Source organism: Bombus fervidus, chromosome 6, assembly GCF_041682495.2.
Source record: "Bombus fervidus isolate BK054 chromosome 6, iyBomFerv1, whole genome shotgun sequence".
NCBI lineage: Eukaryota > Metazoa > Arthropoda > Insecta > Hymenoptera > Apidae > Bombus > Bombus fervidus.
The window spans coordinates 1,963,511-1,987,631 of NC_091522.1; the positions used below are offsets into that span (position 1 = coordinate 1,963,511).

The following is a 24,121-nucleotide window of genomic DNA, read 5'->3' on the forward strand; positions in this document are numbered from 1 at the left end:
TCGTCATGGTCCTCGTCGTCGCGACGCTCTTGTCGCGTTCGTAAAACTTGGCGACAGTCGAAAAATATGCAACCAGTTTTATAGCGGTGGTACCCATGGAGTTGCTACGTCGTGACGTGCAACTTGCACCACTTACCAGCGATTTTATACCGTTTCTAGCGCGACCGGAAATCCTCCGTGTCTCGCGTAAAATTTCTCCGACTACCACTCTCGCTTCTCTCGTTCTCGCCGCTCGCCCTCGATCGCTTTTTTCACAAATGTTTCGAATCGTCTGGTTCATAGGTCGATCGAGAACCCCTTTGCTACGATGTTTTACGATGATTTTTTTATCGGCGAATGGTTGGCCTGTGTTGTATGTTTTTTATCGACGTCGAGGACGTTGGTGACGCAAAGTCTTCGAGATGAAAGACTGGTTCGTTCTTCGGTTTATGACGTGAATAAACTTAAAAGAAAAGTCGAGGACGATGTGAAATAGGCGGTGACGAGGAAAAGTTTATGTAAAAAATAATGAAAAAAAAAAATTAGTTAATGAAGAGGGACTCGAGTTCGAGGATTTAGGATCTTAAACTGATCTAATTAAACTGATATTATTAGCGAAACTTTATGAGTTATCAGTGCTAATAAATTTGCGCACATATAAAGTATAAACGAGTATTCTTCTTTATTTCGATAAACGTTCTGAATTTTTGTTCTCACACCGAATACGTTAGTATTTCTAGCTTTAGATATTTTCAATAGCATTGAAGTTGGGCGAATTGTTTGATCATGGAAATATGGAGATATTCTCTGGTACGACCTAATAATAAATTAAATAAATGGAATAATCGTGGTACGTCTAATATCGTTTATAATCTCTTATTTATCTTCTCTACATTTTATCATCGTTTAGTTTCCTCACTTTTTTTACTTCATTTTACCCTGCTGTTTTCCTCTTCTTCCTCTTTTTCTATATTATAATTAATGTATGGCCTCGACATTTAAGTCGACTCGATCGACTCGAAGTTTCTGACGAGAATTTCTTTTATTTTATCTTTTTTTTTTTTTCAGACGTGGAAGCAGAGAAAAAGAAGAGAGGATGTACAAGAGTGAGCCAGGAAGTTTTAATTCATTTTTCCAACGAATCGAAAATTGGTGGAGCGACGGGCCGGTTAAAGGGTCGAAACTTTCTCAGCCAAGGGATGAAAATTGTTGGATCGACCTACATACGGATGGCGAGAGTACAATCTCTCTCCCTCTCTCTCTCTCTCTCTCTCACTCATTCTGTTTTTAGTACGTCTAAACTTTTACTATGTATAACTTCATTCTCTGTCTGCAATTGTTTCACACGAGCGTATTTAATTAACGCACAACTCCGGTAATCGTAATTAATGGCGTGAAGATAATGCCGTTGAAAAACGTTGTTTACCGTGTAAATGGAAACTGCCGGCGTGGCGTCTCTTGTATGATACAGTAGTCGACCCAAGAATTACCTGCGTTTAAGGAAATTTCTAATCTTACGACTCGATTATCTTCATCGTGAACAGGTTGGAAATGTTGTAAAATTAATCCTTTAAATGATATGCAGTTGTTGGAAATGTATATCTCTGAGGGTAGGCTTTGTTTAGCGAGATAACAATGTTTTTATTCTATTTACACATTATTATAGAAATATACTGGATGATTTATATATCATCATCGTCACTAGATCTTTTGTATAATATAATTTTATGTAATTGTGTAATATAATAATAATTTATCTGTTGTGTCAACCTTTACAATAGTATCGTATGAATAACGCGTCAATTTACGTTATTATGCCTAGAGAATTTCTTCGCTTCTGTTTGATTTGTTTGTTTGTGCAATGTAGTTGTTTCGAATGAACTTTCTATCAAATGATATTTCCTTTTCAAAATTGGCCGATAGTTTTTCGAAAGATAATAACAACAAATGAACATATATTAGTAGATGATCGTTTAGGCTTATCTATACTATATTTAGCTTACACAAATAATTGTTCCCTAACTAGCAATAAATAAATTAAGATCCGTTACATTATGCACGATCTTAACTTTCGAGAAATTGATGACATCTGCAAGTCGCGCTGTTTTCACGCTCCCCCCATTTTGCCGCAGCAAGAGTCGTAACCGACTTTCGGACTTTTGTGGCTTCCGGAGGAAAATCTGCGTCGCCGACGCCATAACGAAAACAACGCGGCAAAGTTAACGCGATGAAAGCATCGCGAAGTTGAAAGTTACAAATTTTCCCTGTATTTTTTCGTCGTCGGTGAAGATGTGAAATCACGTGCGAAAACGTTTTCGAAATTCTCTCTCTCTCTCTCTCTTTCTCTTAATTTAAGTATATTCGACGCGATATTAATCGTAGGTACGTTTAACTTTCGTGTTTGCTGATGCGTCCACGCTCGTGGAAACACGTGGTAAATGTGGCGTGATCATTTTTTCCAGGATTATAGAGTTCACAAGTGCTCGAAACCTTTCGTATGGTTTGCAGATTATGAAAGATGAAACGGCAAGATCTTCTTAAAAAAATAAGTTCGCCTTTCTTCTCGTTTGTTTAAGGATCAGATTTAGAGTTTGAAAGATATCAAGTTTTTTATAAAGTGGAAAAGCAAGACCGCAAAGAGGAAGTTGATCACGGTTAAAATGTTCTTTAGAAACATATACCAGGAAACAGAAAAAGATAATATTAAATTATTATATAAATTTTATTATAACAATTTTGATGTAAAATTACAAGTTCGATCATTAATGTATACTTCTTTGTTCTTTATTAACTTTCTTTAGTTGGATGCTAGACTTTCTGCTCGTGGAATATAGAATTTCCATCACTTTGAATTTGATCAAGAATCACGTTCAATATACCTTTAGTATGAGAAATGAACTTATCTTTGAACCTTGTTAATAATTGCCCGAATTAACTTTTAATTTAATAGATACAGTTATACTATCTTTTTATGAAACGAGTAAAGCATAAAATGTCCCGAGTGATCTTAATTTGGGCTTTTGATCGATCATCTTGTCAATCTTCTTGTCAAATAAGAAAGAGTAATGAAAGATTAAATACGAAGAAACTAAACTTAAGAAACAATGTAGCTCAAAGAGTGAGACAAGAGGATAAAATTTATGAAACAATTTGATAAAAAAAGCGGAACAATAAAGTAAGATACCGCTATTTTGAACCTGGAAACTGGAGCCTGCGGTAGAATTCGAAGAGGCAATGGAAAACCATCGATCGGACGGAAGTTCGGCTCGACCGATATTCAAACCGCGTTTCCGCGTCCAAGAGGGAAATATGAAGAAGCGTTACACGTGTATCGACTGCGGCGAATCGTGCCAGTTCCTGTCTCGCTTTGCCGCGAACCGAGAACTAGGCTACCGTTGCTTCTCTATCCTGGTTGTATTCTCGAAGCTCTCAAGGAAAGTGGAAATTCCAAGAGGAGGTGAACCGTTCGCAAAAAGACTGACGACGGTTGCCGCGAAACGTCGTGTCGCGAGGGTCTCGCGATCGGTCCAACAAAAACTCGCCACGGCGTCTTCCGCGACTCTCTTTGAAAAAGCAGTAATTACTTGTACAAACTCTGTACACAAGTACACATTCGTTGGAGGAAGGAGAAAAAGAAGGACGTCGATCGAAAGGAACTACAGGGGTCGCGATTAATGCGATTTGTTGAAAAATGATTGGTAAATCGGTTAAGAAGGAAAAAGACAGAAAAGTAAGGAAAGATTCGAAATCTATTAAATACAAATAAGTAAATAGTGTATGTGGAAATGTAGAATGATATGTTTGGTAGGAAGTTTCATTTCTTAATAAATTGATTTAAAAAGATAGGAGTTCAAGGAGTGCGCGTATACATATTTGATTGTAGATTAGGTTTATGAATTTGTATTTTTTATACACGCTATCATAGCTATACGATATTTTTACTGTGATGGATTTTTACTTATACAACCATGCCATGTCCCTGGCGTACCGTGAGAAAACTACGAGTATAAAATAGCTGAAGGAGAAAATTTGTCTCTAGTCGAACACTTGCAAAATGAAAATATGTACTCTAGGAAACATTCACTGGAGTATAATAGAGTAAGAAGGCAGAAGCCATTCCCAATAATTCTTAATAAAAAAAGTCTCTTCGGCAAAATGAACATCAGAATAATGTCTGTTAGATATAGATCGTAAGTGAGATCGCACGTGAGTGAACGCGAACATGTACGCCACAAATTTTGAACATCAGTTTATTCAAAATACAGCTATCTATATAAGAAAATGTTACTCTACACTTTCGACTTATTTTTTCATGTTTCTTTTAGCCGCTTCTTCAGTCTGCATCACTTGCAAGGAAACACTGTGTATATGCGAGATTTAAGGCAAAATTATGTAAAGTAGACAGCGGAGAAAAGGGGAATGAGAGAGCCGGTAAGGTAAGGGTGAACGTCCATGCGAAGAGGAATTCGCGCGCGCGAAACACGGGGCTGGTTTCCGTGTCGTTTCGCGTCTGCGTCCCGGAAAAAGGGTAGACACGAGAAGAGTGCGTCCTCTAACGTCATCTTGAGATTAGTCGAGGCCATGCAAGACGCCGGAAGCCTTGGTTGACGAACTACCGACCAAACAGAGCACGAAAGGCCAACGAGGAGGCGGAGGCCAGGCGTAAAAGACTTTACACCGATGTGTTTCGCGTCGGGGGAAAGACACAAGGAAAAAGAGAGAAGGAAAAAATACAGGAAATATAAAATGTTGGCAAAGAGACAGGTGAAAGGTTGACGATGGTATTCAGCATAGGTGTAACGGTCTCAGCGACCTATTTCCGGCTGGCTGGCATGAATAAAGGCGTTTATTTTTCCAGCAGCCCCGGCGACGCCCCCTCTCCTTTCGTATTCTTTCGCGAATCCACAAGTACAAGAACAGAAAAGGATTGAAATATACATGCGTATATGTGCACTCGAAAATACGCGTGTATCGATGTTTAGGGGACGTTTAAGGTTCCGAAGGAGATTAGGTACTTGAATTTATTAAGACTCAAACTTTCTCGTAAGGGGATGAAGTTAGACGACGAAGAGATAACGTTGCAGGGTTTGGAGATTGGTTTTGGGGAATAGCGTTTGTAATTGACTTACCTGGTCCCCTGAGTCTGTGTCGAGGTTGCTGTTAGCTTCTGAAACCTCTGATACGTCCTCGATGATGGAGTCGTCGATCGTGCTATTGTCGCTGACCACAAGGCCTAACAGGCATATCTGAAACGATATTTAAAATTCCAGTTAAAGCTTTAATTCCTTAAAATAAATTTTTGTTCTTCATTGATTATATAATAGAAGAGAAAGTAGCGCTTGGTTTCCTATGTCGCCTCGTCGAAATAAAGAGACGTTCCGTCTCTCTTGGCGAACGAGGGTAGCGCAATTTAATTGTTATCGTACCATCACCTAAAAACGGACACTCACTTTCTGGGATTATCGTGCAAGGTGGAACTTTTATAACGAGTTTGAGTCCGCTTTTTCACCGCACGTAGGGTCTCGTTCTGAATTTCGTTACGCTGATTTTTCCAGGAAGCCGGATGATCTATATTTCGCGACACTCGTGTCACCGTTGCCAGCTATATTTTCATCAAAACAAACGCGAGTTTACGATTGTGTTTGTTTTGTTTGGTTATTCAGTATTTCTTTAGATCGATGATGCTTTGTTTTGTGAAATTAATAGTTGAAAAATTATATGATGTATATGATTGTGCATTTCTATTTGTATGTATGAGCGTGACAGCGTTAGAATAAGTAATCTTCGCAATTGAACTGCGAATTTTTATGTTAAAGTATGGTAGAGTACGCTATGCAAACGAATTCCGAAATTATATGAACGAAATTTTAGTAGTGCTTGATTAATTGAACTTTAGCTAAGCTCTTATTATCATTACACACAAGCATTATTATGTATTTAGGTGCAAATATTTCTTAGGATCCTCTTACATGAACATGAACTGCTAACTGAACGAAAAATTGTAGATGGTGGGGAGAAATAGGTGGACCTCTATTATATGAACGACCTGGTTACATGAATCAACCTGTCCCCGACAGGCTCGTGTAAACAGAGTTCTATTGTATTTATAACGAAGAGCAGTGTCCGTATTGCATGTAGAAATTTGAGAGTGTGTAATGCCATATGGAAATTTGGTTTTGCGCGAGAAGAATGTGTTTAGACGTGCGAAGGCATCGAGAATGCGTTGCGATTGGAAAGAAAATAGTATTGATTCAGAACAGCATAATATCGTAGTGTCGTGAAAATTAAAGAAAAGAGCACAGAAGAACATGTAAACTCTAACTAGTAAAAAACTATCTGACTCATTTGAATCAATTAATCGTACATGCGAAGATTAATTGGAATTGGTTAAGCAGTGTCTTGGTTTATACGATTTGTCTGTTTAGATGAAATTATACATTATATTTCGTTTGTGACTAAAAGTAAAGGTAAAGTTGATCGATTGTATCGAGGTTGACTGATAGAAGAACGAGTGAATGAATTTGTAATAGAAAAATATATTGAAATAAATAAAGTATAAGTATAAGTATAATGTATAAGTTTATGCTGATGCAGATCCTCGCTCTCAAAAAGCAAAAGGACATTAGCAAAAAAGTTAAAAGAATTTATTTATTAGTTCCTTTGTTCCACTACCACGCCGCTCTTCCCCTTAGAAGCGGCGGGTGTCCGTGCGGATTTCCTCCGCGGAAAAAAAAAAAAAAGAAAAGAAAAGACCTTGTAACCCGTAACATAATGTATATTCAAGGCTACAATAATATGGACCGCTCCTTATTTAGAATATTTTTGTTTCGCTAAATTCTATCTTCTGCGTAATAGCGGTCTCCGGGTCACGGATATACATAAATAAAGATGTAGAGTTTTTCTTCAAAAAATTACTTCAACAGGTTGTAATAAAAAATTGTTCCGAAAGCTGTTAGATTTGACGTTTGATAACGACGATGAAGACGAGCGTTTGTAACAGAAATGTCACGTGGAACCGAGTCTAATGCTTGACGCGCGTTATTAGCGATAAATTCAGACGCCTAGACCGCCCTGTAATTAAAGGTTAACGATAGGCGCCTCAGGCCTCTAGAAAATGAACTCGTACGCTTCGAGATTAGTACACTGTGAGGCAAAGATACCCTTGCCTCATTGATTTTACGATCATGACGTTGTGTTTACCGGCTTGTTATTAGTCGGCGCGATTAGATTTCGAATAGCCTTCAACCTTGAGTTCGTTAAGGTTTTCGAAAGAAATTCTGCCCATAGTTATTCGAACCAATAAATCATTCGTGAAATAACATTTCCAGAATTTCGTTTTTATATCGTTTCCAATGAAAAAGGAGCACGGTTTATTCTACATTTTCTAGAAAATAGGAAATTATTTCTTTCGAGAACGGTGAAACAATTTTTTATTCCTATTATTTCACAGTTGCTATACTATGAATAATTGTACTGTCACTGTAAATTGTATAAATAGATGTAGTTTTTGAAAATGTAGGAATTTTGTTTAGTTATTAAGCATGTAAGATAGAAAATTTTTTAAAGATCAAAATTGGAATCATAGCCAAATGATGCAAATAAATCATAAGCTCCTGTTAAATGTTATTTCCTTATGAAAAGCGATAATTAGAAAAATTCTGAGATTTAAAGTTTAAAAAAGATAATAATAGATAATCTATTATTATGTCCGTTATGTCCATGTCTGCACAGCTAATTGTACTCTAATTAAAAAATTTTTTGCAGCAATAATTTTAAAGCTTTCTTCTTTGTATCCAAAAGAGATATAATAAAATTATATTTGAATAACTGATTAAAAAATAAGCGGAAGCTCTTAGATTCTTTACCACGTTCAAAGTTCCACAACTATTGGGCTACAAAGAAATCATTAAGATTACGTAAAGGAAGTTGAGCGTTTACTCGCAATCATACAAGCGATTATTAAAGAGATTGAACGGGAAAGTTTCAAAATATTCGGAGGCTATAATTCTCTGTGGAAATTGATCAAGTCGTAATACTTGGTAGAGGTTTCCTATTGAAACTGGAAAGTCATTATTCATCCTACGATCATTATGATTAGCCAATCGACCACCTAGGGCGTTCGACGGTGAACGCGTAGACTTCGCCATTGAAGAAAGAAAAAAGAAAAGAAAAAAAAAAAAAACAGAAAATTATAGCGTTCGAGACCAACGATCGATTAACCGATCACCGTTATTATCTTGCTGGTAATACGTTCGCCTAACTATTGACTATCGTTTAATCGCGTCAAACATGCTTGCCATCGACTTCGAAACAAATTCATACAAAACTTAATTTAATCTGATGAAACATAAAGATTGTGTTTTGTTATACCGTACCTCGGATACTTAGGTCAAATTAGATTAATCTGTACATTATACACGATGCTGTAATTTTAATAACTAACAATTTATAAATCTTGCTGCTTCGAAGTATGAACTATTTTTTCATATCTCAAAGTGGATCGTTTCACCGTTTACGGTTTTTAACGAATGTAAAATAATTCTGCGATACTCTACTATATTATATCATTGTTCGTCAAGACAAATATTTGAAAGCTTATCCAATAAAAATGAAAATTCTTCCTTGAGATATTCAAATATACAATTTCTCTTTCAACATAAAGAAAGATATCGATGAAACTTACTGAAAATAACGAGATATACGAATACTAAATATTCAACCAATAAATGTCATAGGTAAACAGAAAATATAACAAGATATTCGCAGAAACGTCGAATATTGATATTACACGGGCAACTAGGAGTCATAGGAACAAATAAAATCGTGCACGCACGTGGTTTAGTGAAATGGTAGGAGGAGGACGATGGAAAAGCGCAACGTATGCGTGTCACGCGTACGCTCGTCCAGCGCACAATAATATCGATGAATAACCGAGATTTCAATTGAAATACGCGTGGTCGGGGGACAGGCTGACGATACGGATTCGATCGTACGTAGATCGGCGCGAAACGAACCAGTTTATCCATTGAAAATTTATGCTCAACACGGTCGAACTAACGAGGCGTCTACGTTCGATACCGTTTAATTCTTATCTGGCCCCTCTCTTGATTGGCTCGCGTGCCGTGCCTGGATTAACGCCGACGGTCCACATTAATTCTGGTAATTAACTTAGTCTCCCGCCTCGACACGACCTGAATCGCCGCGGCGCGCTTCGATACTGACTTTCGAAACTTCCTTCACGTGGCACACGATCAAAAACGCCCTTGGTAATTGAATCGATCGTCACTCGATTAATGACCCGTCACTCCTGTTATCGACTTCACCTTAACGGATCTGCCCGGTTAAGGAAACTCTCTTACTTCTTGTCGGTGTTTTAACGATGATGTGGCCAAGTGGGTTATTTTGTTGGTTTAAGATTCGACGTAAACGGCTGGTGTGCAATCATTGTGATTTTGCAGCGGTAATTTTCCACGATTCACCGTTCTCGCTACTCAGATGGTAAAATTATGTTTTTTCAATTGCGTGAATTATACTATCAATCTAAATATTAGAAATATTAAGAAATAGGGTAACGTAAAATATTCACGGAGGCAGTGGTAGCGAATGAAACGCCGCGAAGGGTGAAATAATTGCACCACAAAAAGAAAGCCTACGAATTTTCAATCTTTATCGATATTTTTCCGTTTCGGTGTGAACAAATGCATAAGTCATTGATTTTATTATTTATTATAAAACGAAAATCTCCTCTATTTTTAGATATTGTGTTTATCATAATTCTATTTAATAGATATTTAACAGATAAGATATTGCTTTGGGGGATGCCATTGAAATTAGTTACAAAGTTTGTGTACCTATGTAAATTCTATGTTATTTCGCAATGGTATGTTACATATTGAAATATTGAAATATTAAATAATATAATGTAAATACTACACTAGAACGTAGTTATTCATACAATTGTTACAACACTTTGCCCACCATGATGTATACAGAGAAGGAACTACAACATATCGTGAAAGGATTACGAAAGAAATGGCAAGGTGAGATATTTAGATTTCATTGAAGAATTAAAAAGGGCTTTTGTTCGTGAAATATTGTTGTGCCTCGCTTGGGACTGAAGCGTGCTTGGAATATTTGCGTCGTAACGTAAAGAGATTCGAGATGAACGTCATCGATTAAAAAATTTCGTTCTCCAGACGATGACGCGCCTCTTTCAGGTGTCAGTGCACTCGTCGAGGAACATCGACGTGGCATGTGTGTTTCCCGTTGATGATGCTCGGAGTGCCTCATCTTCGATACATGCAAATTTCTTCTTCACCGACACTTTCCGTGCCTTGTTTGTCTCCTCTCGTGTCAGAAACATCGTGCTGGGACAAAATATACATATATCTTGAACCGGGAAAACTTGCATCGACGATAAATCTGCATACAAATCTGATTTCTTATTTTGTAAATAGTTTTTATATCTTAGTTTCCTTTATACGTAATTCTGTGGAATCGAGATAAATAAATTTTCCGTTCTTCTTCTTACTTCCGATAAACATAAGAGACTAAATCCATCCATAGAAGGTTAGTAAAAAGCCACTCTAGAGATAAAATTCTAAATTCCTTTTTACAAAACTAAATCTACCAATGAAGAATTAGCATGACATTTTTTTAAAGTCCAAATTCTCTACCATACTTGCATGAAGCCATAACAAAATTTTCTAGTCTTTTTTCCAATCTAGAGATTGAATTTCCTACGAAACTGTGACAAAATTCTTTATTTTCTTACCGTTTCTCCGTTTTCTTACACCAAACGCAAGAAAATTCACACATAAAGAACTAGCAGAAAATGTTGCTATCTCCTTCACGTTTTTAATAAATTCCAAGGAATCAAATCGAAATTTTGTTAACACGAGTTAACAAAAAGAAGAAAAGAAAAAACAAAGAAAAACTAGTCAAACACCGTCTCGAATCAACTTCTCGTTGATAGAGGACGTTCGAAGGAATTCCGTGATTCGCGTCAGCGTGAACTGGAAGAGAAGTACGATGCATTCAGGATGCGGCACACGGATCACCGTCGGTCGTAAACGTTTCACGGACAGAATCATTTTTCAGCCTCCGACCGAGGGGATACGGTGGCGATTTATCTCGTCAATCAAAACGCCGCTTTATCGTCGGAGAAAAATTGATATTCGATTACATGGCCCCCGTCTGAGGAGGTTCGTTCCGTGCCGTTTTCAAAACGGACCACCACCCGCCGAACGACGAAGAACACGGGACGCTACTTCGCGTTCCCATGTGAATAAGATTCATTTTCCCGACGCGAGAAATTACTATCGAGGTGAAGGAGAATAGCTTGGCCTCGCTAAAACGCGGTCCATGTAGACAGATTAGATTCTCCTCGAGGATCGCCCTAATCTTCCTCCGGGACCCCTTTGGACAATGCGTTCCGCTCGATATACATGTTGTATCGGTTAAGATAACTTCTTTATTTATGATCTTGGTTGGTGGCTTCGCGTATTAGTGGTAGCCGCCCAAGTGTGTTTCTATAGGGTGTTTCAAATAAATAAGATTTGAAATTTTTAACGTCGTTATTAATCACTTTTCTAACGTTACGCGACTTGAAAGTTACGTATTCGTTTGTTTACACGATTCAAAAATTACGTTGTGTACTTGTTCTTATACTGTTTTTTATTAGCGTATTATTGTCTTCGTTAGAATGGAAAAAACGCAATTGCTGTTTTTCGCGCGAAGAAAAATCTGGTTATAGAAATTTCATATATCTTGTTTCTATTGGTTCATATATTTGATCACATTAAATGTCACTTTATACACCTTAACATGGAATTGTTCGTCAGAATTATGTCTTTCTATGGAGTATTTAAATTGTATATTAAGGTATATTAAAAAGAGATATACAAGTAATTGGAACGTGCAATCATATAAATGAATACAACAGTACGAATGAACACAATTTTATTTTATGCGATTTTTGAGAATTCTACTGTATGAGACACCCAGTATTTACCTGCCGGTTGCAGGGTGATATCAAGTTTGAAGGCTGCAATATTTCTCACGTGGCGGTGATATCCGAACAGGATAAGACCGGTTGCGCAACTGTGGGGCTGGAGATTTATGATATCTAGTTTTTGATGCACTTGCGTCGTGGGAAATAAAGAATTCGGCCATGATTCTTCTATTTAACTATGTCTATATAACAAACGGTATTCTTGTGACAAAAATCAACACCATAATACTGTTAAAACTTCTTACACGATTAATAGCGATTATCAATGAAGTTTTAAAGATTTATAAATTAACTCCTTACTTCCTAAATTCCAACTTTAGTTCCAGTCCTTTAAATTAAATATTAATAAATATAAAGTCTATAAGTATAATGTTTCGATACGTTAGATTTGCTACTGTACTACATATGAGACGATAACTCACATGACACGGTAAAACATCGTAAAACAAAATGTTAAAAACCTTCTCGGTTCGCATGACACAAATCAAAAGAAATGTCATAAGACAATAGCTTAAAGAGTCTTCTTGACTCTAACATTCGTTAACATTCAGGAAGAAATTCCTTTTCGAACAACACGCTTCTTACGAATCGCAGAATTCGCTATTATCAGAATCTCGAGAGCAAACCAACCCAATGTCATTCACCTGGAAGTTGATATCACGTGGTCTGTAAATCGGCGGACAATTTATCGCCATAAATTCACGCAGCAACGTGCAAGCGTAAACGAAGAAGCTCACTTATCATTCGATCGCGTTCAACGACAAACCCCTTCCATTGGATGCTGGTAAGTAGTACGAGCCGAAAAGGTTCTCTCTGCGATAATCAACGCTTTTTATTCTGGCTCTACCTCCTTTTCTCCCGTGTATGAATCAAACACGCCCGTTCGAACGCTAATGAAAAACGATCCCTCCGCTTTTGCACGATGGATCCTCGAACAAACGGGGGAGCGAGATTGATTTAATGCATCGCGCTGCCGGCGTTCGTGTCGAACCACCACCTTCCAAGTTGCGCCGCCACGCGTGATTGCATAAAAGCGTGCGGGGGCCGCAGCTGATAAATGGCCGCGAGCTACTTAAGCATCCCCCCTTCTCTCGTTTCCATCGTAATTGTTTTCATCGATTCTGAAACGCCCGTTGGACAGTTACTAATTAACGGCCCGTCACGTCGTCACAATTTCGAGTTTGCAGAGAAATTTAGGGAATGTGGGTCAACGATGTGGGTCAGTTTTCGGATATTTTAACTCCTCGCCTTAATCAACCCAGTTAACTTGACAGAAGGAAACTATACAAAAGATCTAATCACAAGTTGACTGCGGCTGTTTTTCATTTTTTCTATGTAATCTCTGAGATATTTCGCGATAGTAATTATGGTAAAATCGACAATGTAATAATTTCTTATGCGATAACAGTTACAGCAACATGTTTTGTGTGCATTTTTTTTTTTTTTTTTTTTTTTTGTTATCCATAAGTACTGATTACAGAAAGGAAATAAAGAGATATGATATTTTTAAAAGGCATCGGTCGCCCATTAAGAAGAAACTATTGAAATACGTTGATACTTTGCGAAGAAAGAATGTCAAAGTTTAAAAGAATATATATTTTAAAGAATACGCACATTTTTTGATCCACGGAACAAATAGAAAATGAAGAACAGAAAGAGGGATAGTTAGAATCAGCGTGTCAATCGATCTATGCGTATTATGTTCTTGCGTGCCATTTTTAACTTAAGTAATTTTCATATTATCTTGATTTCCGTGTAAAGTTATTTTAATCCATTTAGGATCAGCGACTCAGACGTTGAATTATGCGATACTTTTTCCCAGTAACCGTCTTAGAGGACTTGGCGTTTGAAATATCTCTAAAGATTTGTGTTATCGATCATCAGTTATCGATCAGTGCCATTCGAAAGTGCTGGTCAGTTTGTTTTTCTTTGCGAGGAACTAGTTGAAGGGTTGATTGGGAGGCAGAGTTGGTTAGAAAATTGTACGATGGAGCGTGGAATTATGGAGAATTGAATGGAAAATCGATCGGTGAATCGGATAAACGAGCAGCATAGGAGAGTGGAATTTTAGGAGAATCGTTGATACTCGGACGAAAGATCGGAAATCAACGGAAGTCCATGGACATGGGAATCGTTACTGGACTTTTCAGTATCGAATATACTTTCGCGATAAGATTGACCTGTTGAGAATATCGCCTTCGTAGTACTCCAACATTTCGTTGGAAGGACGTTATTTTTATTTTACATTATTCTTCGTTAGTGTGGTAAACCCATCGTTAATAGTTTCCTCGAATGACATTAAATTTATCGAATTAACAAACAAGGAAAGAGAAGCACGAGAAGAGAGGATAAGAGAATTATTCTTCTCTTTGTTATTCGATTCGATCGACCTCTTTATTCACAAAAGTAACGACCAGGCTTTCGTCAATTTCCTATCCCTCCACAAAACGTCATTAGCAAAAGTTAATCCATACTTGTTTCTTTAACCCTTCGAGTATCTCTTTCGTTTACGCGTAAACTCAAAGTAACGAAACTACCGCTGTGTCTTTTAATTAATGAACGTTTATATGCCTGGAAATAAGCTGTAAAAAGGAACCCTATATCTTTCGTAAATTGTTCTCACTTTCACAATTTTCTTTAAACGAGTTCGTGGTAAGACGTGGTACAATTTTGAATACACGTTCGTCAAAACTTTATCCAAACGTTTTTCGGGACGAGCGAAACACTTATCGACGAAAGAATTTTCCACGGGTTTTTCTTGGCCACAGCGAATGATGAGTCGTAAACGAAATGGCGACATTTACTCGATATCATGGCGGCCGCATTAGGCCGTGTATGCTAAACTCCATCGATTAACCGCGCGAAATTGACGTGATAAAATCTCTCTGAACTTGCCAGGGCAAAAGGTGTTCTTGTGACGCTTAAACGGGGTTAAATCCCCTTCGTCTATCCACCGTTCATCTATAAACCTAAACACCTCGCCGACCCCTATCCCATAAAATAAGATTCAACACCACGTTCTTCGTATCCGTCCGCGACTTTTTATAGATTTTCAGTTTCCTTCTTTCGACTTTCTATCCGAGTAGTTGAGAATTTTCTGGTTCAAAGTTCTTCTAGATACGTAGTTCTTTAAGTATCATAATCAATATAGGTGAAAAAGGTTTCGAAAGTTCTGAAACTTCTTACAGATGAAAGAGTCGTTTATCTAAATAGTCTTTAATTATTTCGTCTAAATCGAATACATATTTATTCAAATACTTTTTAAATACTCCGTAGTCGATATAAATAAATTCTTAAAATACACCAAGATAGTTGATACAATCATATTTTTTAAATATTCTACCAGTGAGATAGACTTTTAGTTAAGAATTCTATGCCTGTTGTATTACCTGTATAATTAATTAAATATTAATTAATTAAATATAGTTTCTAATAAACTATGGATCAAATATTTACCGTAAATCGAATAACACTATATGTAAAGTATAATCGATATAAATCTATAGTCAATATTATAAAGTAGATAGAAGCAAACTTCTAGAAAACAAAAATCTCGAACTTTCTCATAAATCAAACTTTATCTTTAACTTTATCGTAATCAGCGTGAAACTAACGTTCGCCGTTCTCCGTAAAATATCACGTAATTCCCTCAATTCTAATCTTCCGGCGAACCTTTACTTTCTAGTACTGTGCGTGGAAACAAGAGGACCGGGCAGCTTGAGACGTGCAACGATCCCGATTATCCCACGACCCTTATCTCCCTCGTTTACCCTTATCTCTGCTCAGACTAAGCCAATTAAAGTTGCCCGTGAATTTTCCAGCCAATCGGGCTGGTTCCCGCTTAATAATACAAAGTGAGAGGATCGTTGTCTATTCGCTGTCAAAGTCTTCTTGGTACGCCAGCGCCTGGATTTTATGCGATCGATCCTGTCCTTAATGCTCTCGACGCTATGCGAGCCAATTGTTCAAAAATAATCACGGATATTATCGGAAACGAGCGACGCTCGCGTCAAGAGAATCTTGGATGTCTACTTTTAACTAAGAAGTCGCTTAATCAGATCCACGTCTGTCTATGTAGAAACGTTCGCTCTCTACAATATTATTATTCAGAAACGTCGTCTTCTGGAGATTCCGAAAGATTTCCTTTGAACAGTGAGAGATTCACCGGAATGATATGATTTCGATCATCCGGTTTTTAATTAAGAAATTGAAATGATAAATAATATATAAGTGGAACAAAATGTTCTTGATGGCAGGGGATATAAATTTCATCTAAAATATAGTGAACTGCTACGATAATTTACTTTAGCTTTTAAAGGTAGTTAATATCGATTACTTTAGGATATATAAATTTAATCAATTCTATTTATTCTTATCAATTATTATCCTTCTAAATCTATAAGCGTGGTAAGGATTGAAAATTCATAATGGTTGAACGACGAACGATAGATACAAATGTAAAAATTAACAGCAGGAGAATCTTCATTTGTTTCTTACTGAGATAACTTGATTTATATAATTAATTAAGGAAATTAAATCAGAAAGCGTGTATTTCATTCTCGTATTTACGTACATTAAATACTGACCGGTAAATAAACTCTCACTACTCAACCAACTAGTCGACAAAGTGGCATTTTAAAAATATTAAAGATCGTTGTATGCTAGAAAAATGGAAAATCGACATCAAGCAGGTTGTCATTTCTGGTATCGTGAGAGGAGAGAGAAAATTATATAAACGCGTTAATCCGATTTCTACAATATTGGAAGTAACGTTTATGACATGTACGTAGGGGAAACCAATGGGAATATGTTCGCAAAGTGTCTTAGTCATGCTCCATTACGTTGCTGGGAACGATTGTAGTACGTTGAAAATTAGCTGATTCATTGATTTAGCAGATTCAGATATTTACAAAAATAGATTACATTCAAGGTAATCGGAATCTCGAGTGTTTAGTTTATCTCGTAGTAAACGTAGTTTGAAGTGCATTTTAGTCTACTGTCTCTAATCTTTATCCTAATATGATTCATGCATCCCAAGAATTACTACACTTTTCAAGCCATAGTTCAATAATAATTCACTAAATATTCGATGTATTCATTATTACAATACAAAATATACAATACGTAAATTGTAAATTGTAACCAAATTTATCTTACAAGATACACAATGTACCAATTTAAATTTAAGAAACTCAAATCTGAGAACGAGATTTCATGCAAAGAAAGGAACTTCTCCTTCCTTCGTTTCCATCTTTTACTTCTTTTTCCCACCTGTTACAGAATATTTTCTATTTCTACAGGATATTCTACGTTTCCTCTATACCGCATTTACACAACCGAAAGATTATACAAAAGCGAAACGTCGTCCAGAAGAAACCAAAACTGCCTCGCTAGGAAGAGCATAACGTTATATACGGACGAAGCTTTTCACCGAGGCAAATGAAATAAAGGACGAGACCGTGCTTTCTCTTTCTTTTCTCTCCTCTCTCTCTCTCTCTCTCTCTCTGTCTCTCTGTTGTTCGGTTACCTAGACGAATTTTGCATAGCAGTCTAAGCGGCGAGGAAAATTCCGAAGCGAGATAAAATCTTTATTCACGAGACACGCGGAATCAAGCAATAGGAAGAGAAAACCCTTGCGACCGCGTGGGAGAGATTGAAAAGAAGACGTGCCGGGGATAAGAAAACTCGTTTAATTTATGATACTCCCGCAATGGTATCGGTTTTCATTATGTTCCGACGGACTTCGTGCGGAAGTTTCAGCGCGTGCGAATGCGAGACGTTTCGTCCTCTCCGCTGCGAGTCTGTGCATCTTAAGTAGAAATCCCCTTCCTTCCTCTCTCTTTCGCCATCGTCTCCTTCCGACCGAACGTCTCGTGGTTTCGAAAAGTGGTTTCCTCGAAAGGGACGAGGAAATTTCAACGACGAACGGAAGTGTCTACTGGGACCTGTGATAAATTTCACGGCTTGTCGCGTTCCCGGACCAGAACGAAGGGCTTTAGTCTCGCGTGGATAAGATCTCGATGATCCTGTTCCCGATACCAGCTAACACGACTGCTTCGAGTTTGATTTTAGTTTAGTTTAGTCTGTCTTGCGCACCCGTCGATCGGAATAGCGATCTTTCTAAACTACGGTTAAAGAGGCGAGTTTAAGTGAATATTGGGAAAACGTTTTAACCTTTTCACTTTCATAATTCAAGATTTTGTGGAAAGCACGAATTTCGATATAAAAAGTATATTAAACAGAGGATATATTTACTTCAGTATCATTATTTTACGTTCTTTTGTACCAGGTTTTACGAACGAAGGCAGCGGATGCTACAGCCTCCTCCAGTCGTAGGAAACATATTTTATTAAATTAACACTTGATAAAATTTAATTTCTTGTTTTCTACGATTGTCTATATACGAGGTTTTCAGATATATCTGATCGACTTCGTAGATTAAGAGGTGGAGAAATCTGATGACGTTAAAAATATTATCTTTAAAACGCATTTTAAAATGCCATCTTCTTACGACAAATAAAATTATGGACGTAAATCATTTGTTCTTTGAAGAATCGGACACCAACCGTTCATTTTATCGTAGTAGTGAAATTTAAAAAGAGGCAAATGTGAAGTTGATCATTTTGCCTTTTGCGAAATTCATATGGCGGTAGATACTTCGTCGCGTAGCCTATGAGTGTGACTTTAATTTCTGAAAAAACAGGTGCAAGCATTATAGAAATGGCTGTTTTCTAATTATTGTTTTGACGAATTTCGAATTTCGTATTTCAGACATCTGCGTCAAGCTTCGTCATTTTTTCTTGGCAATTCATCATGCAGCTTATACCTTTCTTTCGTATCTTTTATTCTTACGGTTTCCTCTCACCGGCTCTTGAGTCGTCTGGAATTTAGTTCTCGAGTTTCCCTTTCCTCGCTGCCTTACCTGTATATACGATACTGAACTTTATATCCAACTTCCACTGTCTTTTGTATCATTCCCCTGCACAGACAGCTCTACCTTTGTCCTTTCTCATACCTCTTCATCTCACTTAATATTCCTAACTTCTTCCTCTTTTGTTCTTTCTCCACAACTCTTGTACCAGTTTGTCCTATCGCCCTTATTCTCCTTCGTTATCCCTCTTCCTCCTTTCCTCATTTTCATCCTGTTTCCTCGATATTCATTTTCTTCGTTATATAATACTATAATGACTAACAATGACTAAAACTACATTAGTCTTGTGCGAATAGTAATTATTAATGTTAATTACTAATTGCAACATATACATTGCGCAATATACGAGTAATTGCGAGTATATGTAGATAGGAAGACGCTTATTGCTAAATCGCAGATTTTTATGCATTTACAGGAGATTTGAACGCATAAAAAAACGCATAAAATGGATATAATATGCAAAAATATACATAATATCTAATAAAGTACTGGTCGGTATTGTAAATTCTACTGTATTTACCTTCTCACTACTATTCTCACAAATGTACGATATTAGATCGTGCTACAAAAGTAACAACTATATTTTGTTCATTGTTGACGCGAAATTTATATCCAAGACTTGTCATAGTGTTAATAAACCTGCTCGTCCATTTTCGTCGCTCATTTTCCTTCTGAATTTCACTCATTTCCACGCACCCTGACCTCCTCTCTCGTTCCATCGGCTTCTTTTCACCCCTTCGTTGTCTCGCACGTCTACCCATATTTTTCATCGCTTCAACCTACCAACGAATTATATCTGCAGAATGACGGCTCACACGTACCATTTATCCCTTCCCTGTTCCGTCCCTGTGTGTACACGTGAACGAACGAGAAGACGTCGAAGGAAAGCGTTTCGTTTAATCACGCCGGCACCGGTAAATTGAATTATCCCGACAGGAGACGCAGTACGAAGAAGGGGGATGGAGGGTGAAAAAGTGGCCGAGCAACGGAACCGATGGGTGTGGGTTTATCGAGGAGGCCTTATAGAACAGATCCGCTAATGATAGGTTATAATGGAGCTGCCTGTACCACTGGTTAGCCTCGAAAATGGAACGAATTTAAGTGGAGCAGCCGGGCATGGAATTAATTCTCTGGTAATCGGAAGTCAGCGCCGAGGTCTCGGCCAGCGTAATCGATCTTCGATGAAATATGCGCCGCTTCCACCTTTTTCCTGACTCCTCTTCGTGTTCTGCCCGTGATCGAGGTACTTACTGATCGATGTACTTTCAACATCGAAGAACAGGCGTTCGCGTCTCGATGATCAAAATAGGGGTAGTTTTTACAGAATGTTTAATTTAGCTCCAATGTTAGATTAATTCACCGGATGATAAAGGAGAACGGTGTCTGCCTGTGTGGGCGTGTAATTCAAGCAGTTTCTCTCAGGTAGAGCTTTCCAGGTTAATAGATATGCTGGAAATTATTCCACTGTTTGATTTCGCGGGGCTTGTTCCAGCATGAACGTTCTTCTGTTCAAGAACGCCGTAGGATGACCCATTTTCTGAAGGAATTCTACTAGAAATATAGAACTTCGCGATATTGTAGTACTATTCATTAAGCCGTCAAATGACTTTACGACGAGTCCAATTTCGCGAAATACCTTAATATTGCAAATCTACCTTTTTTGATATTTTAAAGTACACGATATTTTCTCATTCTTTCGTTATTATTATTAAAGATTAACGAGTGTGATTATTCCGTGTAAAGTTCAAAACTGAATTTTCAAATGTTGAATTTTAAGTAACTTAAACAATCCTACCTTATTCTATGAACTGGTTTGTACATTACAAAATCGCTCATTTCTTCAAATTGATCTCTCTTCGATTTCACGATTATCGATCCGAAATCTGTAGATCCGATCGAGTAATTTTTTTTCCTTGAAAAAAGTCGATTCCACGGTGTCGCCGTAAATTTTCCAAGGACCGATCCCGTTGGTGGTCCGCTCGTAAATTCTCGTGCGGTAGCTTTTTTATTTTCAAGGAAGCCGTGAGAGAATCGAAACAAATCTTGTCGGCCAATTAGGCGTTTGTCCAGCGATCTCTCTTCCTTTCGTTGTTCATGGAGCGTCCTTCGGCGTTCTTCGGATCTCCCACTTGGATTAGAAATTTATTAGAGCCCCTTCACGCCTGGTCATGGTCCGCGTGGGCGCAAGGTGGGCCTTTTACAATTTTCTGGGAGGAAACAGAGGGCGTGGTGCGAGGCTCTCGTTTCGAGTACAAGAACGAAGGAGCAGAGAAAAGCGGTCGAATTTATAACCCGCCCTTTTGTCACGTTTGCCAGCGACGGGGTGGGTCTGAGGGATGCGTCACACGCGCGCCCTAGGCGTCCATCAAATACAACTTCATGTTGTTTAACGACCGCTTGTTAAGGAATGTAAGCTCGTGTTTTAGTTAGGGGTACACGCAGTCCTTTCTGTATATTTTATTATGAAAGTTATGCGCTTTAGATTGTTTGCGTGAATGGGTATTTTGGATCGTGAAGTTGAGAAACGCGAATAAAATAATTTACAAAAATACAGAGGGATATTAAATACTTGAAGGAAGCTCGTTATACTCTTACGATCGTATGTTCAATACTGACAGTTTATAACAAGCGAAGAAACAACTGCTCTTCCTCGAATTTGGGAAAAAGTCCAGTTTAAACTTACACCTACGACCTAACGCTGTTACAAAATTCTCCAGACATGTTTAAAATCAAATATAACCGCATGTAAATTTACGAGCGACCGAAACATTTGTTTATCTTGGATATCCTAGAATACTCGTGCACAAGCTATGGAAATACGAACGATGTCTCTTAGTCAGAACAACGAAGAAAAATCCCATCAGGATAGGCAGAACTGAGAAATCGACTTAAATACCACGAGGCGTTAAGGCGCTTAAGTCATCAGGCTTTCGTCGAAACTATCAGGGCCAAATCCAAGAACGTTTTGTTCGAATCGGTGTGATCAGATAAGGTGGAACGATGAGCACGGTATTGCTTTCAAATTGGTTTCCGATTCGAATGTACGATAGTACCGACCCACGCCTCTGCTATACTCGCATCTATTCATCTACTCCGAGGGCTCGCGTTATTAGGGGCTTGTTCGTTTTTCTATCTCTTCCATTCTTTGCCTCTCTCTCTCTCTCTCTCTCTCTCTCTCTCTCTCTTTCCATCGTTTCTTCCTTTTTTTTTTTTTTTTTTTTAACTAGGTTCTATGATTCGGTTCATCGCGTTGGTCGATTAAGCGGTTGATGGATCCCTCGATCGGCTCGACTCGTCGGCAATCACTCACGGAAGAGAGGGACAGAGTATTACATCGTCGAAAGTAGGCTATCACCGCGAATTTTCTGGTTCGACGAATCTTACCCTACCCCTGGCGTGATTTAGACGGGCCTACACGAAGTTAGACTCCGGCCAAACCCGAAGAATTCGTGTAAATGATAGGAGATAACGATCTATTCGACGCGATTCCTCCGATTCGATGGTGAAATAATTCATGTCGGTCGTAGAACATCGGCGCGATGATATCGGAAGAGCAAAGACGCGATTGAGAGTTCGTAAATTTTGGGATTGAATTCTAATGGCCTTTGAAGATCCGATCGAGAATTCTCGAAGATGGGAATTCGATTTAGAAGATATAGGAATTGTTACTTTGACAAAGAGTAGCTTGCGTTACTCTGTTAATTTCATTAATTTTTGCTACTATCATGCCCGATAACGACAAGACTGACAGTTGATAAAACTTGGGACTGAATTTTGGATTGTATTTTAATTTTCAAGATTCGATAAAGAAGTTGTAAAAATTGGAATCCTAGAAGCTTAACCTTAGTAAATTTTTGCTGTGAAAATTGTTATTGACGTCCTAGACGACGATATAATTTTACAATTTGGCACACGACTAGTTTCATTAATTCTTGCTATTATCATTATTTAGTACCACAAAGACAAAGACACGATTGAAAATTAGTGGATTTTAGAATTAAATTTTCAGTTTTCTAATTTGATTACCGCCGACTGAAAGATGACTTATCTTAAGGACTCAACACACGGCTAATTCCATTAATTCCTCCTAAACATCGTTACCCTGTATTCACGGAGAGGTAAAACCGTACGAATCCCATTAACGTCTCCCCAAGGTCCAGTAAATATACAAGAACGTGGAAACGATATAAATGGACATTGTTCACGACAGTACACGCCGCGGATAAACCACCTGTAGAAGGATGAACGTATGAATCTAATGCGCTTCTCGTGCCTCGAGATTACTGATAGTTCGATCGAGTGGCAGCCGAATCTCGAATACACACCCTGCCGGTAGAGATTTGTATTTTGTGCTGGTACGATTGCAACGGACGAAAAGCTAAACTTGTTGCACGTTGCGTGCAATTCGCATCCAAATCATTATACAACTGAGCTACTAATCTTATCACTGGAATCTTACAAATCTTACAAATAAGTTATAACAAAATTATCACTATTGGGAAATTATTTTATAATAAGAGTACAATTTTACGAGCGAACGCTGCAGATTACAAGTTATGTATTTGATTATGCAAATATCGGACGGAAAATTATAAAACCATAAATGGAAACCATAAATCTGCAATAACAGGTTTATAATTTGTAACTTCTAACTCGTCAATTTATTAATATCATCAGTTGTTAAATTATCGTGTGAGGAGGTCTGAATTACAATTAGATTGTAATTGAGCGTAACTAGCGAAAAGGGAAATCAAGCGACAGCAACAATCTGTGAGACTCGTTAGAAAAATTTAAGGCAGGAATTCAGGTAATTGGGGAATTAAAAAAATGCGTGAGCGTGCGAGTTACGATCGATTTACGAAAGATTAACACTCTATCGTTTCTGGTCATAAGGCCAATAAACCATCATTTTCATTGTCTCGTTCTGTGCCTGTGCAATGGTTTTGCACCGCAATCTCGAGGCTAACGAGCAGTTTTAATTGCATATCGACCACGAGATCCTAGAGGAAAGTTTCTAAAAGCAAATAGTCGACGGTGAATCGTTTTTCAGCATTTAAGGCACGATAACTGTCTAACGACTCGTGTGTTATCGTCAAAACGTATTAATCAACGAGATTAAAGTATTTTTTAATCGAATTAATTTTATTAAAGACCTGTTCAAAATTTTCATACGGAGACACGATATTTTTTAGATATTT

The 24,121-nt window shown here is 37.8% G+C and overlaps 1 protein-coding gene across 2 annotated transcripts in view; it reads right to left on the bottom strand.

The window, feature by feature from the left end:
- The window catches only part of Nolo (ADAMTS-like no long nerve cord), a 235,344-nt gene that overhangs the window by 100,782 nt on the left and 110,441 nt on the right, over window positions 1-24,121 (bottom strand). For both annotated transcript variants that reach the window (XM_072005441.1, XM_072005440.1), the window contains exon 3: window positions 5,109-5,225. In XM_072005441.1, coding sequence (XP_071861542.1) covers window positions 5,109-5,225 — 117 coding nt within the window. The remainder of the gene's footprint in view (window positions 1-5,108; window positions 5,226-24,121) is intronic.